General features: G+C 43.7%; 1 protein-coding gene across 1 annotated transcript in view; it reads right to left on the bottom strand.

Annotated features, from left to right (window-relative positions):
* Positions 1-16879, bottom strand: part of LOC141074111 (uncharacterized) — a 64751-nt gene that overhangs the window by 8992 nt on the left and 38880 nt on the right. The window contains exons 2-10 of the mRNA XM_073561641.1: positions 11434-13185; positions 10733-10932; positions 10310-10633; positions 8650-8797; positions 8024-8511; positions 5830-5977; positions 5204-5691; positions 3010-3157; positions 2413-2787 (exon numbers count right to left, since the gene is read on the bottom strand). Coding sequence (XP_073417742.1) covers positions 2413-2787; positions 3010-3157; positions 5204-5691; positions 5830-5977; positions 8024-8511; positions 8650-8797; positions 10310-10633; positions 10733-10932; positions 11434-13185 — 4071 coding nt within the window. The remainder of the gene's footprint in view (positions 1-2412; positions 2788-3009; positions 3158-5203; positions 5692-5829; positions 5978-8023; positions 8512-8649; positions 8798-10309; positions 10634-10732; positions 10933-11433; positions 13186-16879) is intronic.

Below are 16879 nucleotides of genomic sequence, written 5' to 3'. Positions count from 1 at the left end.
ACGGTGATGAAGGTGAATCTGTTATAGTAGTATCAGGAACTGTATGAGTTCCTTTTGTGGACAGATCAGATACTGGAGAAATTTCAGTGGATACTCCTGGCAATGAGGATTCTGCAGTTGTTTCAACCACTGAAGATGTCCCCGTGTCTGTGGAACCTTGCACCACTGATGTCCCTTTTGTTGTCATATCAGACACTGGAGAAGTTTCTGTGGGTCCTCCTGCTAACGATGAGGTTTCTGTAGTTGTTTCTACTACTGGAGATGTCTCTACTGCTGTGGAGCCTGGCACCACCGATGTTCCTTCTTTTAGTAATGTGGAAACTATAGAAGTCTCTGACTGTGCAGAAGATATTGAAAATGCTTGTGTTGTGGTATCTGGTAGTGAATGTGTTCTTTCTATAGATTGGTCAGATATTGGAGATGTTCTTGTGGACACTTCTGGTAGTGAGGAGGTTTCAGTAGTTGTTTGCATCACTGTAGTTGTCTCCACAGCTGTGGAATCTGGTACCACTGATGTTCCTTCTGTTAGTACTTCAGACATAGGAGAAGTTACTGAAGTTACAGACGGTGATGAAGGTGAATCTGCTATAGTAGTATCAGGTAATGTATGAGTTCCTTTTGTGGACAGAACAGATACTGGAGAACTTTCAGTGGATACTCCTGGCAATGAGGATTCTGCAGTTGTTTCAACCACTGAAGATGTCTCCATGTCTGTGGAACCTTGCACCACTGATGTCCCTTTTGTTGTTATATCAGACACTGGTGAAGTTTCTGTGGGTCCTCCTGGTAACGATGAGGTTTCTGTAGTTGTTTCTACTACTGGAGCTGTCTCTAATGCTGTGGAGCCTGGCACCACCGATGTTCCTTCTGGTAGTAATGTAGAAACTATAGAAGTCTCTGACTGTACAGAAGATAAAGAAAATGCTTCTATTGTGGTATCTGGTAGTGAATGTGTTCTTTCTGTTGATTGGTCAGATATTGGAGATGTTCTTGTGGACACTTCTGGTAGTGAGTAGGTTTCAGTAGTTGTTTGCATCACTGTAGTTGTCTCCACAGCTGTGGAATCTGGTATCACTGATGTTCCTTCTGTTTGTACTTCAGACATAGGAGAAGTTACTGAAGTTACAGACGGTGATAAAGGTGAATCTGCTATTGTAGTATCAGGTACTGTATGAGTTCCTTTTGTGGACAGATCAGATACTGGAGAACTTTCAGTGGATACTCCTGGCAATGAGGTTTCTGCAGTTGTTTCAACCACTAAAGATGTCTCCGTGTCTGTGGAACCTTGCACCACTGATGTCCCTTTTGTTGGTATATCAGACACTGGTGAAGTTTCTGTGGGTACTCCTGGTAATGATGAGGTTTCTGTAGTTGTTTCTACTACTGGAGCTGTCTCTACTGCTGTGGAGCCTGGCACCACCGATGTTCCTTCTGGTAGTAATGTAGAAACTGTAGAAGTCGCTGACTGTACAGAAGATAACGAAAATGCTTCTATTGTGGTATCGGGTAGTGAATGTGTTCTTTCTGTAGATTGGTCAGATATTGGAGATGTTCTTGTGGACACTTCTAGTAGTGAGGAGGTTTCAGTAGTTGTTTGCATCACTGTAGTTGTCTCCACAGCTGTGGAATCGGGAACCACTGATGTTCCTTCTGTTTGTACTTCAGACATAGGAGAAGTTACTGAAGTTACAGACGGTGATGAAGATGAATCTGTTATAGTAGTATCAGGAACTGTATGAGTTCCTTTTGTGGACAGATCAGATACTGGAGAACTTTCAGTGGATACTCCTGGCAATGAGGATTCTGCAGTTGTTTCAACCACTGAAGATGTCCCCGTGTCTGTGGAACCTTGCACCACTGATGTCCCTTTTGTTGTCATATCAGACACTGGAGAAGTTTCTGTGGGTCCTCCTGCTAATGATGAGGTTTCTGTAGTTGTTTCTACTACTGGAGATGTCTCTACTGCTGTGGAGCCTGGCACCACCGATGTTCCTTCTTTTAGTAATGTAGAAACTATAGAAGTCTCTGACTGTACAGAAGATATTGAAAATGCTTCTGTTGTGGTATCTGGTAGTGAATGTGTTCTTTCTGTAGATTGGTCAGATATTGGAGATGTTCTTGTGGACACTTCTGGTAGTGAGGAGGTTTCAGTAGTTGTTTGCATCACTGTAGTTGTCTTCACAGCTGTGGAATCTGGTACCACTGATGTTCCTTCTGTTTGTACTTCAGACATAGGAGAAGTTACTGAAGTTACAGACGGCGATGAAGGTGAATCTGCTATAGTAGTATCAGGTACTGTATGAGTTCCTTTTGTGGACAGACCAGATACTGGAGAACTTTCAGTGGATACTCCTGGCAATGAGGATTCTGCAGTTGTTTCAACCACTGAAGATGTCTCCATGTCTGTGGAACCTTGCACCACTGATGTCCCTTTTGTTGTTATATCAGACACTGGTGAAGTTTCTGTGGGTCCTCCTGGTAACGATGAGGTTTCTGTAGTTGTTTCTACTACTGGAGCTGTCTCTAATACTGTGGAGCCTGGCACCACCGATGTTCCTTCTGGTAGTAATGTAGAAACTATAGAAGTCTCTGACTGTACAGAAGATAATGAAAATGCTTCTATTGTGGTATCTGGTAGTGATTGTGTTCTTTCTGTTGATTGGTCAGATATTGGAGATGTTCTTGTGGACACTTCTGGTAGTGAGTAGGTTTCAGTAGTTGTTTGCATCACTGTAGTTGTCTCCACAGCTGTGGAATCTGGTACCACTGATGTTCCTTCTGTTTGTACTTCAGACATAGGAGAAGTTACTGAAGTTACAGACGGTGATGAAGGTGAATCTGTTATAGTAGTATCAGGAACTGTATGAGTTCCTTTTGTGGACAGATCAGATACTGGAGAACTTTCAGTGGATACTCCTGGCAATGAGGATTCTGCAGTTGTTTCAACCACTGAAGATGTCTCTGTGTCTGTGGAACCTTGCACCACTGATGTCCCTTTTGTTGTTATACCAGACACTGGAGAAGTTTCTGTGAATTCTCCTGGTAACGATGAGGTTTCTGTAGTTGTTTCTACAACTGGAGCTGTCTCCACTGCTGTGGAGCTTGGCACCACCGATGTTCCTTCTGGCAGTAATGTAGAAACTGTAGAAGTCTCTGACTGAACAGAAGATAACGAAAATGCTTCTATTGTGGTATCTGGTAGTGAATGTGTTCTTTCTGTAGACTGGTCAGATATTGGAGATGTTCTTATGGACACTTCTGGTAGTGAGTAGGTTTCAGTAGTTGTTTGCATCACTGTAGTTGTCTCCACAGCTGTGGAATCTGGTACCACTGATGTTCCTTCTGTTTGTACTTCAGACATAGGAGAAGTTACTGAAGTTACAGACGGTGATGAAGGTGAATCTGCTATAGTAGTATCAGGTACTGTATGAGTTCCTTTTGTGGACAGATCAGATACTGGAGAACTTTCAGTGGATACTCCTGGCAATGAGGATTCTGCAGTTGTTTCAACCACTGAAGATGTCTCCGTGTCTGTGGAACCTAGCACCACTGATGTCCCTTTTGTTGGTATATCAGACACTGGTGAAGTTTCTGTGGGTCCTCCTGGTAACGATGAGGTTTCTGTAGTTGTTTCTACTACTGGATCTGTCTCTACTGCTGTGGAGCCTGGCACCACCGATGTTCCTTCTGGCAGTAATGTAGAAACTGTAGAAGTCTCTGACTGTACAGAAGATAATGAAAATGCTTCTATTGTGGTATCTGGTAGTGAATGTGTTCTTTCTGTAGATTGGTCAGATATTGGAGATGTTCTTGTGGACACTTCTAGTAGTGAGGAGGTTTCAGTAGTTGTTTGCATCACTGTAGTTGTCTCCACAGCTGTGGAATCTGGTACCACTGATGTTCCTTCTGTTTGTACTTCAGACATAGGAGAAGTTACTGAAGTTACAGACGGTGATGAAGGTGTATCTGTTATAGTAGTATCAGGAACTGTATGAGTTCCTGTTGTGGACAGATCAGATACTGGAGAACTTTCAGTGGATACTCCTGGCAATGAGGATTCTGCAGTTGTTTCAACCACTGAAGATGTCCCCGTGTCTGTGGAACCTTGCACCACTGATGTCCCTTTTGTTGTCATATCAGACACTGGAGAAGTTTCTGTGGGTCCTCCTGCTAACGATGAGGTTTCTGTAGTTGTTTCTACTACTGGAGATGTCTCTACTGCTGTGGAGCCTGGCACCACCGATGTTCCTTCTTTTAGTAATGTGGAAACTATAGAAGTCTCTGACTGTGCAGAAGATATTGAAAATGCTTGTGTTGTGGTATCTGGTAGTGAATGTGTTCTTTCTATATATTGGTCAGATATTGGAGATGTTCTTGCGGACACTTCTGGTAGTGAGGAGGTTTCAGTAGTTGTTTGCATCACTGTAGTTGTCTCCACAGCTGTGGAATCTGGTACCACTGATGTTCCTTCTGTTAGTACTTCAGACATAGGAGAAGTTACTGAAGTTACAGACGGTGATGAAGGTGAATCTGCTATAGTAGTATCAGGTACTGTATGAGTTCCTTTTGTGGACAGAACAGATACTGGAGAACTTTCAGTGGATACTCCTGGCAATGAGGATTCTGCAGTTGTTTCAACCACTGAAGATGTCTCCATGTCTGTGGAACCTTGCACCACTGATGTCCCTTTTGTTGTTATATCAGACACTGGTGAAGTTTCTGTGGGTCCTCCTGGTAACGATGAGGTTTCTGTAGTTGTTTCTACTACTGGAGCTGTCTCTAATGCTGTGGAGCCTGGCACCACCGATGTTCCTTCTGGTAGTAATGTAGAAACTATAGAAGTCTCTGACTGTACAGAAGATAAAGAAAATGCTTCTATTGTGGTATCTGGTAGTGAATGTGTTCTTTCTGTTGATTGGTCAGATATTGGAGATGTTCTTGTGGACACTTCTGGTAGTGAGGAGGTTTCAGTAGTTGTTTGCATCACTGTAGTTGTCTTCACAGCTGTGGAATCTGGTACCACTGATGTTCCTTCTGTTTGTACTTCAGACATAGGAGAAGTTACTGAAGTTACAGACGGCGATGAAGGTGAATCTGCTATAGTAGTATCAGGTACTGTATGAGTTCCTTTTGTGGACAGACCAGATACTGGAGAACTTTCAGTGGATACTCCTGGCAATGAGGATTCTGCAGTTGTTTCAACCACTGAAGATGTCTCCATGTCTGTGGAACCTTGCACCACTGATGTCCCTTTTGTTGTTATATCAGACACTGGTGAAGTTTCTGTGGGTCCTCCTGGTAACGATGAGGTTTCTGTAGTTGTTTCTACTACTGGAGCTGTCTCTAATACTGTGGAGCCTGGCACCACCGATGTTCCTTCTGGTAGTAATGTAGAAACTATAGAAGTCTCTGACTGTACAGAAGATAATGAAAATGCTTCTATTGTGGTATCTGGTAGTGATTGTGTTCTTTCTGTTGATTGGTCAGATATTGGAGATGTTCTTGTGGACACTTCTGGTAGTGAGTAGGTTTCAGTAGTTGTTTGCATCACTGTAGTTGTCTCCACAGCTGTGGAATCTGGTACCACTGATGTTCCTTCTGTTTGTACTTCAGACATAGGAGAAGTTACTGAAGTTACAGACGGTGATGAAGGTGAATCTGTTATAGTAGTATCAGGAACTGTATGAGTTCCTTTTGTGGACAGATCAGATACTGGAGAACTTTCAGTGGATACTCCTGGCAATGAGGATTCTGCAGTTGTTTCAACCACTGAAGATGTCTCTGTGTCTGTGGAACCTTGCACCACTGATGTCCCTTTTGTTGTTATACCAGACACTGGAGAAGTTTCTGTGAATTCTCCTGGTAACGATGAGGTTTCTGTAGTTGTTTCTACAACTGGAGCTGTCTCCACTGCTGTGGAGCTTGGCACCACCGATGTTCCTTCTGGCAGTAATGTAGAAACTGTAGAAGTCTCTGACTGAACAGAAGATAACGAAAATGCTTCTATTGTGGTATCTGGTAGTGAATGTGTTCTTTCTGTAGACTGGTCAGATATTGGAGATGTTCTTATGGACACTTCTGGTAGTGAGTAGGTTTCAGTAGTTGTTTGCATCACTGTAGTTGTCTCCACAGCTGTGGAATCTGGTACCACTGATGTTCCTTCTGTTTGTACTTCAGACATAGGAGAAGTTACTGAAGTTACAGACGGTGATGAAGGTGAATCTGCTATAGTAGTATCAGGTACTGTATGAGTTCCTTTTGTGGACAGATCAGATACTGGAGAACTTTCAGTGGATACTCCTGGCAATGAGGATTCTGCAGTTGTTTCAACCACTGAAGATGTCTCCGTGTCTGTGGAACCTAGCACCACTGATGTCCCTTTTGTTGGTATATCAGACACTGGTGAAGTTTCTGTGGGTCCTCCTGGTAACGATGAGGTTTCTGTAGTTGTTTCTACTACTGGATCTGTCTCTACTGCTGTGGAGCCTGGCACCACCGATGTTCCTTCTGGCAGTAATGTAGAAACTGTAGAAGTCTCTGACTGTACAGAAGATAATGAAAATGCTTCTATTGTGGTATCTGGTAGTGAATGTGTTCTTTCTGTAGATTGGTCAGATATTGGAGATGTTCTTGTGGACACTTCTAGTAGTGAGGAGGTTTCAGTAGTTGTTTGCATCACTGTAGTTGTCTCCACAGCTGTGGAATCTGGTACCACTGATGTTCCTTCTGTTTGTACTTCAGACATAGGAGAAGTTACTGAAGTTACAGACGGTGATGAAGGTGTATCTGTTATAGTAGTATCAGGAACTGTATGAGTTCCTGTTGTGGACAGATCAGATACTGGAGAACTTTCAGTGGATACTCCTGGCAATGAGGATTCTGCAGTTGTTTCAACCACTGAAGATGTCCCCGTGTCTGTGGAACCTTGCACCACTGATGTCCCTTTTGTTGTCATATCAGACACTGGAGAAGTTTCTGTGGGTCCTCCTGCTAACGATGAGGTTTCTGTAGTTGTTTCTACTACTGGAGATGTCTCTACTGCTGTGGAGCCTGGCACCACCGATGTTCCTTCTTTTAGTAATGTGGAAACTATAGAAGTCTCTGACTGTGCAGAAGATATTGAAAATGCTTGTGTTGTGGTATCTGGTAGTGAATGTGTTCTTTCTATAGATTGGTCAGATATTGGAGATGTTCTTGCGGACACTTCTGGTAGTGAGGAGGTTTCAGTAGTTGTTTGCATCACTGTAGTTGTCTCCACAGCTGTGGAATCTGGTACCACTGATGTTCCTTCTGTTAGTACTTCAGACATAGGAGAAGTTACTGAAGTTACAGACGGTGATGAAGGTGAATCTGCTATAGTAGTATCAGGTACTGTATGAGTTCCTTTTGTGGACAGAACAGATACTGGAGAACTTTCAGTGGATACTCCTGGCAATGAGGATTCTGCAGTTGTTTCAACCACTGAAGATGTCTCCATGTCTGTGGAACCTTGCACCACTGATGTCCCTTTTGTTGTTATATCAGACACTGGTGAAGTTTCTGTGGGTCCTCCTGGTAACGATGAGGTTTCTGTAGTTGTTTCTACTACTGGAGCTGTCTCTAATGCTGTGGAGCCTGGCACCACCGATGTTCCTTCTGGTAGTAATGTAGAAACTATAGAAGTCTCTGACTGTACAGAAGATAAAGAAAATGCTTCTATTGTGGTATCTGGTAGTGAATGTGTTCTTTCTGTTGATTGGTCAGATATTGGAGATGTTCTTGTGGACACTTCTGGTAGTGAGGAGGTTTCAGTAGTTGTTTGCATCACTGTAGTTGTCTTCACAGCTGTGGAATCTGGTACCACTGATGTTCCTTCTGTTTGTACTTCAGACATAGGAGAAGTTACTGAAGTTACAGACGGCGATGAAGGTGAATCTGCTATAGTAGTATCAGGTACTGTATGAGTTCCTTTTGTGGACAGACCAGATACTGGAGAACTTTCAGTGGATACTCCTGGCAATGAGGATTCTGCAGTTGTTTCAACCACTGAAGATGTCTCCATGTCTGTGGAACCTTGCACCACTGATGTCCCTTTTGTTGTTATATCAGACACTGGTGAAGTTTCTGTGGGTCCTCCTGGTAACGATGAGGTTTCTGTAGTTGTTTCTACTACTGGAGCTGTCTCTAATACTGTGGAGCCTGGCACCACCGATGTTCCTTCTGGTAGTAATGTAGAAACTATAGAAGTCTCTGACTGTACAGAAGATAATGAAAATGCTTCTATTGTGGTATCTGGTAGTGATTGTGTTCTTTCTGTTGATTGGTCAGATATTGGAGATGTTCTTGTGGACACTTCTGGTAGTGAGTAGGTTTCAGTAGTTGTTTGCATCACTGTAGTTGTCTCCACAGCTGTGGAATCTGGTACCACTGATGTTCCTTCTGTTTGTACTTCAGACATAGGAGAAGTTACTGAAGTTACAGACGGTGATGAAGGTGAATCTGTTATAGTAGTATCAGGAACTGTATGAGTTCCTTTTGTGGACAGATCAGATACTGGAGAACTTTCAGTGGATACTCCTGGCAATGAGGATTCTGCAGTTGTTTCAACCACTGAAGATGTCTCTGTGTCTGTGGAACCTTGCACCACTGATGTCCCTTTTGTTGTTATACCAGACACTGGAGAAGTTTCTGTGAATTCTCCTGGTAACGATGAGGTTTCTGTAGTTGTTTCTACAACTGGAGCTGTCTCCACTGCTGTGGAGCTTGGCACCACCGATGTTCCTTCTGGCAGTAATGTAGAAACTGTAGAAGTCTCTGACTGAACAGAAGATAACAAAAATGCTTCTATTGTGGTATCTGGTAGTGAATGTGTTCTTTCTGTAGACTGGTCAGATATTGGAGATGTTCTTATGGACACTTCTGGTAGTGAGTAGGTTTCAGTAGTTGTTTGCATCACTGTAGTTGTCTCCACAGCTGTGGAATCTGGTACCACTGATGTTCCTTCTGTTTGTACTTCAGACATAGGAGAAGTTACTGAAGTTACAGACGGTGATGAAGGTGAATCTGCTATAGTAGTATCAGGTACTGTATGAGTTCCTTTTGTGGACATATCAGATACTGGAGAACTTTCAGTGGATACTCCTGGCAATGAGGATTCTGCAGTTGTTTCAACCACTGAAGATGTCTCCGTGTCTGTGGAACCTTGCACCACTGATGTCCCTTTTGTTGGTATATCAGACACTGGTGAAGTTTCTGTGGGTCCTCCTGGTAACGATGAGGTTTCTGTAGTTGTTTCTACTACTGGATCTGTCTCTACTGCTGTGGAGCCTGGCACCACCGATGTTCCTTCTGGCAGTAATGTAGAAACTGTAGAAGTCTCTGACTGTACAGAAGATAACGAAAATGCTTCTATTGTGGTATCTGGTAGTGAATGTGTTCTTTCTGTAGATTGGTCAGATATTGGAGATGTTCTTGTGGACACTTCTAGTAGTGAGGAGGTTTCAGTAGTTGTTTGCATCACTGTAGTTGTCTCCACAGCTGTGGAATCTGGTACCACTGATGTTCCTTCTGTTTGTACTTCAGACATAGGAGAAGTTACTGAAGTTACAGACGGTGATGAAGGTGTATCTGTTATAGTAGTATCAGGAACTGTATGAGTTCCTGTTGTGGACAGATCAGATACTGGAGAACTTTCAGTGGATACTCCTGGCAATGAGGAGTCTGCAGTTGTTTCAACCACTGAAGATGTCCCCGTGTCTGTGGAACCTTGCACCACTGATGTCCCTTTTGTTGTCATATCAGACACTGGAGAAGTTTCTGTGGGTCCTCCTGCTAACGATGAGGTTTCTGTAGTTGTTTCTACTACTGGAGATGTCTCTACTGCTGTGGAGCCTGGCACCACCGATGTTCCTTCTTTTAGTAATGTAGAAACTATAGAAGTCTCTGACTGTACAGAAGATATTGAAAATGCTTCTGTTGTGGTATCTGGTAGTGAATGTGTTCTTTCTATAGATTGGTCAGATATTGGAGATGTTCTTGTGGACACTTCTGGTAGTGAGGAGGTTTCAGTAGTTGTTTGCATCACTGTAGTTGTCTCCACAGCTGTGGAATCGGGAACCACTGATGTTCCTTCTGTTTGTACTTCAGACATAGGAGAAGTTACTGAAGTTACAGACGGTGATGAAGGTGAATCTGTTGTAGTATCAGGAACTGTATGAGTTCCTTTTGTGGACAGATCAGATACTGGAGAACTTTCAGTGGATACTCCTGGCAATGAGGATTCTGCAGTTGTTTCAACCACTGAAGATGTCTCCATGTCTGTGGAACCTTGCACCACTGATGTCCCTTTTGTTGTCATATCAGACACTGGAGAAGTTTCTGTGGGTCCTCCTGCTAACGATGAGGTTTCTGTAGTTGTTTCTACTACTGGAGATGTCTCTACTGCTGTGGAGCCTGGCACCACCGATGTTCCTTCTTTTAGTAATGTAGAAACTATAGAAATCTCTGACTGTACAGAAGATATTGAAAATGCTTCTGTTGTGGTATCTGGTAGTGAATGTGTTCTTTCTGTAGATTGGTCAGATATTGGAGATGTTCTTGTGGACACTTCTGGTAGTGAGGAGGTTTCAGTAGTTGTTTGCATCACTGTAGTTGTCTCCACAGCTGTGGAATCTGGTACCACTGATGTTCCTTCTGTTTGTACTTCAGACATAGGAGAAGTTACTGAAGTTACAGACGGTGATGAAGGTGAATCTGCTATAGTAGTATCAGGTACTGTATGAGTTCCTTTTGTGGACAGACCAGATACTGGAGAACTTTCAGTGGATACTCCTGGCAATGAGGATTCTGCAGTTGTTTCAACCACTGAAGATGTCTCCATGTCTGTGGAACCTTGCACCACTGATGTCCCTTTTGTTGTTATATCAGACACTGGTGAAGTTTCTGTGGGTCCTCCTGGTAACGATGAGTTTTCTGTAGTTGTTTCTACTACTGGAGCTGTCTCTAATGCTGTGGAGCCTGGCACCACCGATGTTCCTTCTGGTAGTAATGTAGAAACTATAGAAGTCTCTGACTGTACAGAAGATAATGAAAATGCTTCTATTGTGGTATCTGGTAGTGAATGTGTTCTTTCTGTTGATTGGTCAGATATTGGAGATGTTCTTGTGGACAATTCTGGTAGTGAGGAGGTTTCAGTAGTTGTTTGCATCACTGTAGTTGTCTCCACAGCTGTGGAATCTGGTACCACTGATGTTCCTTCTGTTTGTACTTCAGACATAGGAGAAGTTACTGAAGTTACAGACGGTGATGAAGGTGAATCTGCTATAGTAGTATCAGGTACTGTATGAGTTCCTTTTGTGGACAGATCAGATACTGGAGAACTTTCAGTGGATACTCCTGGCAATGAGGATTCTGCAGTTGTTTCAACCACTGAAGATGTCTCTGTGTCTGTGGAACCTTGCACCACTGATGTCCCTTTTGTTGGTATATCAGACACTGGCGAAGTTTCTGTGGGTCCTCCTGGTAACGATGAGGTTTCTGTATTTGTTTCTACTACTGGAGCTGTCTCTAATGCTGTGGAGCCTGGCACCACCGATGTTCCTTCTGGTAGTAATGTAGAAACTATAGAAGTCTCTGACTGTACAGAAGATATTGAAAATGCTTCTATTGTGGTATCTGGTTGTGAATGTGTTCTTTCTGTAGATTGGTCAGATATTGGAGATGTTCTTGTGGACACTTCAGGTAGTGAGAAGGTTTCAGTAGTTGTTTGCATCACTGTAGTTGTCTCCACAGCTGTGGAATCTGGTGCCACTGATGTTCCTTCTGTTTGTACTTCAGATATAGGAGAAGTTACAGAAGTTACAGACGGTAATGAAGGTGAATCTCCTATAGTAGTATTAGGTACTGTATTTGTTCCTTTTGTGGATAGATCAGATACTGGAGAACTTTCAGTGGATACTCCTGGCATTGAGGATTCTGCAGTTGTTTCAACCACTGAAGATGTCTCCGTGTCTATGGAACCTGGCACTACTGATGTCCCTGTTATTGTTACATCAGTCACTGGAGAGGTTTCTGTGGGTGCCTCTGGTAATGATGCAGTTTTTGTAGTTGTTTTTCCTCCTGGAGTTGACTCTGCTGCTGTGGAGCCTGAAACCACCGATGTCCCTTCTGGTAGTGATATTGGAGATGCTCTAGTGGACACTTCTGGAAGTGAGGAGGTTTCAGTAGTTGTTTGCATCACTGTAGTTGTCTCCACAGCTGTGGATTCTGGCACCACTGATGTAATCGTTGTAAAGTAAGACAATGGAGATGTTTCTGTGGATATGTGTGGTAATGGAGAGGTTTCTGTAGGTTCTTCCACAACGGTAGTTGTCTCTGCAGCTGTGGAATCTGGCACCACTGATGTTTCTTCCGTTTGGACAGCAGGCACTGGAGAACTTCCTGACTGTACAGAGATTAATGTGGATGCTCCTAATGTAGTATCAGATAGTGAATGTGTTCCTTCTGTAGATTGGGCAGATAATGGAGATGTTTTTGTGGATACTTCTGGTAACGACAAGGTTTCTGTAGTTGCTTCCACCAATGGAGTAGTCTCCACAGCTGTGGATTCTTGCACCACTGATGTAATTGTTGTAAAGTAAGACAATGGAGAAGTTTCTGTGGATACTTGTGGTAATGAGGAGGTTTCTGTATTTTCTTCCACCACTGGACTTGTCTCTGCCGCTGTGGAATCTGGCACCACTGATGTTTCTTTCGTTTGTACAGCAGACACTGGAGAACTTCTTGACTGTACAGAGGATAATGTAGATGCTTCTATTGTAGTATCCGATACTGAATGCTTTACTTCTGTGATTAGGTCAGAGACATGAGAAGTTTCTGTGGATACTTCTGGCAATGCGGATGTTTCTGCCGCTTTTTCAGCTACTGTGATAGAAGTCTCTGTAATTATTTCAGTTGTTCTTTCTGATACTGTAGATGTTTTGATTGATGTTACAGATAGTGACGATCCTTCTGTTTTTGATACAACTATTGTAGATGTCTCTGATGTAGATACTTTTGGCACCGTCGTATTCTTGTCTGTTGTTCTGTAGGATACTGGATTTGTGTCCGTTGAAATTTCTAGTACTGAGGATGTTGTTGGCTCTGGTAGCACAGAATCTCCTGCTGTGCTTCCTGTATTTTCTCGATATGTTTGTGTTGTTGTAGAATCTGACAATGAAAGAAAAAGATCATTTATATGCTTTTGTATGGGTCATTTTTTATTTATTACTTTTTTCCTAAGATTTTATTCTACAGGAGATTAAAAGTTCCCTGTTATATTTATTCAGGTTGTTATTCTTTAGCGACTATTAGCTTGTGTTATCTATTAAAGGAGTCATCCATTGATAAGCTGCTTCATTTCTAGCACACCTATTGATAAGCTATTAGCACATCACCCCGCCACAGCTGGAAATGCACCACTATTGTGCACACTTTGTAGGTGCTTTTCTCAGGTACTGTAGCTTAGCTCCTATTAAAATGAATGGAAATTGAGCTGCAATTCTTGAAAATGTCTACTTCACAAAGTGTGTAGCTGTGTTGTTCCAGCTATGTAAATTGCATACTTCTGGTGTACCTGCTGACAACTGATTCAGAGTGCTGGATGGCGGACTACCACTGATCAGATATGATGAAGTATCATAAGACACAAGTAAAGATAAACTAAGCCAATCAAAATGTAGTAGGTCTGAGTTAATGAGTTTGGTCTAAATCTTTAGCTTGGTCTCAATCTTATGTAGAAACTCTAGGAGGTAGTGATTGGTGAATGTGCTCGGCACTGCTCATTACTCGACAGAGGATCATGGTACTTGAGATGCTCGATCAAGTAGTGGGCTCATCCTTATTCTCATTTGCACATGAAAACATGAGAAGCAATGGAATGAAACTGAAATGGAGAAGAACCTTTTTATTAGGGCTATTTAAAATACATTCTATTCTATAATACCGCTCTTAACTGCAATGACTGTAAGATTAGCTGCTGGAGTAAAAAATGTGTATTAGAGGCATTTTAGCAAGGTTCATTACGTTACAGTCCTTGGCCCTGCAAAATAAAACCAAAATTCCTTAAAGGGAACCTGTCAGAAGAATTGTGCTGAGTAACCTACAGACAGTGTCAGGTCGGCACCATTATACTGATTACAATGATACCCGGTGATGAAATCTGTCTTGTGGTGGTTGTTTAATCTTTAGTTTCAGTTTTCATTTAATTTTATGCTCGTGCTCTGGGGTGGCATGTGGGGGGGTCTTCATGTAGTGCTCTGATTAGGTATTCACCAGTATGGCTTCTGACCCCTCAATGACCTGCCCCCTAGTTTACATAATGAATATTATATATATTTTTAAAAAAAAATCCCCTTCTGCAGGCAGGCGATGGCGCCGCCTGTGCTGCATCATGATTGCATCCGTAATGTGCAGTTAATTATTTTTTTTAGGGTATCCATAAATTCATTAAAAAAAATCAGTTTGAAAATGTTGCTGGCCGCTCCTGCACATTAGCAGCTATCGGTAATACGATAGCTACCACAGAGTAAGCGCTGCAGGTGCCATCTTGCTAGAGAAAAAAAACTGCCTCTTCCAAGATGGCGCCGCCGGCACCTGCGCTGTAGCGTCTATCTGATCGCTAATAGCTGCTTCTGCGCAGGCGCCATCTTGATAGAGAAGAAAAATTGTCTCCACTAAGATGGCACCGGCCATCTATTGGCAAACCGATACATGCTACTGTGCAGGCGCCGGCGGCGCCATCTTGGAAGAGGCAATTTTTTTTCTCTAGCAAGATGCTGCTGCGGGCGCCTGCAGAGTACCAGCTATCGGTACGCCGATAGCTGCTATTGGCAGACGCGGCCGGCGCCATTTTCAAACAGTTTTTTTTTTTTTAATTAATTTATAGAGACCATTCACTGCGTACGGTAGCACACGTACGCAGTGAAGAAGCAGTGACCCACAAAGTTCAAACACACAGTCTCTTTTAATATGTCTTCTCACAGTATTAAAGTCAAATTCACACACAAGTGCAAATCATATAGAATAGCATCAGTGTCCATTTCACAGCAGTACATAGCACCTGGTATCCTCCGGATCGCAGCCAGGATCTATACCCTCCAGTTTGCAGCCGATAAAGACGCCAGTCCACCTTCAAGACCATTTGCTCTAGTCGACCGCACCACTGTGTAAGCTGTGGGTGCCAGTAGTTGCTCTTGAGGGCTCTGTGTTACTCTCACACAGGCCGAGCCGCTGCAGGCTGTCTGCTCCACACCAAGCAAACTCCACTCTGATAATGACACCCAATGCTCTGCTGCAGGAGTTTTTACAAACAAACCTGTGGCCTTAGGCCACATGGAAAATCCAGACCGGAAATAAAACAGACTGCACCACTAACATAGTACAGTCAGTTTCAAAACACAAAACCCAGGGCAGGTTTTCCCTAAATCTGTCTTGGACAATAGCATGTCAAAGATTACACTTATTTCTATTATTTCTTGTCACGTTTATTCATATATTTGAGGTGATTTTGGGAGGTCTCGACCTTGTTTATTTTGGGTTCAGTAACCCCGCATCTCATCCTGTCACCTAAGTACTCGCCTTTGGGCCCCTGGTACCTTTTCCTCCATACCCCTACCCATGCCTCGGTGACTATATCATGCTAAAACAATGCGGTCCGCCATGGCAACTCCAAGCATCCATCTTTATTACGTCGCACCTGAGCTTCCCGACACAGCTGTCTAGCGAGCGCTCTATTTTACCCTGACCCCAGGCCACATCTTTGGCCGGTGCCAGAGGGTTCCTCGTGCGTACGTCCCTAGTCGCTTCCGCGACTACAAGCTCCCGGTTCATCCCGGCATTCTTTTTAAACCTGCGGTTTTTACACCAGTTTCTCTGCATGGGACCCTGAAATTGAGCTGTCCCGAATTTACCAGGGGACATTTCCAGCTCGGGATTTAGTAGAGTATCCTTGTCCTCTATTGCCACAACCTCTAGGGGGAGCCTATCGGGGTTACACTCTGTCCCTAAGTTGGCGACCCCTGTGGTAGATATCTCCTCATCTTCGAGTTCCACGCCCGAAACAACAGTTTTCACTTCTCCTGCCAATACCTCTAGGGGGAACCCATCGGGATTACACTCTGTCCCTAGGTTGGCGACCCCTATGGCAGGTACATCAACATCTTTGGGCTCTATGCACGGCACAACCTTTACCGTGAGAGGGTTGACCCTGGTCTCCCACAGGGACCAACACAGGGGCAATTCTCTTCCCAACACAGTCCCATATGGAAGGGTCTTCACCACTCCTACCACATGATTAATTAACCTCCACGGTCGGGTTCTCCTGGACTTCCCCATGGATACCCATCACCTCCACTTTCTGTCTTTTGGAGTTGTCTCCGACAACCAGGGAGCCATGGACCAAAGTCACTACGCTCACCGAGTCCAGGAGAGCCTCTGTTTGGTACCCATTCACAAGTACATGCACAGCTGGGGTTCGCTGTTGTCGGTGCCTGTAGTGGTGGTTCCGACTGGCTGGGCATACATAGACATACGGCGACCATACCCGCAGTCCATGGTTTCAGATACCAGCAGGCAGTTGGCAGCTACATGGCCCGGGCCCTTGGCATCGCCAACACCTGATCACTGTGCCACAACTATACCTTGGGGCCGTTTTAGAGAAAATGGGACTTTTGTCACCTTCACTTCGGGTTACCCCCTTATTCTGGGTTCGGTCCTGGTTAAACCCAACAGAGGTTTCTGGACTTTTCCCCGGTTCCTTGGGCTGGCAGAGCCTTACGTGACAGCCGAAGTGGAGCAGTGTCCTGTATAAAGTCCTGAGTGGCTGTACACTGCTCTACCAGACCAACCACCTGGTCCAGAGTGC

Source organism: Dendrobates tinctorius, unplaced genomic scaffold (genome assembly GCF_039654945.1).
Source record: "Dendrobates tinctorius isolate UK_male_01 unplaced genomic scaffold, ASM3965494v1 ptg000324l, whole genome shotgun sequence".
Classification (NCBI taxonomy): domain Eukaryota; kingdom Metazoa; phylum Chordata; class Amphibia; order Anura; family Dendrobatidae; genus Dendrobates; species Dendrobates tinctorius.
Note: the sequence above shows the minus strand (reverse complement) of the source record. Positions and strands in the feature narration are given on the sequence as shown.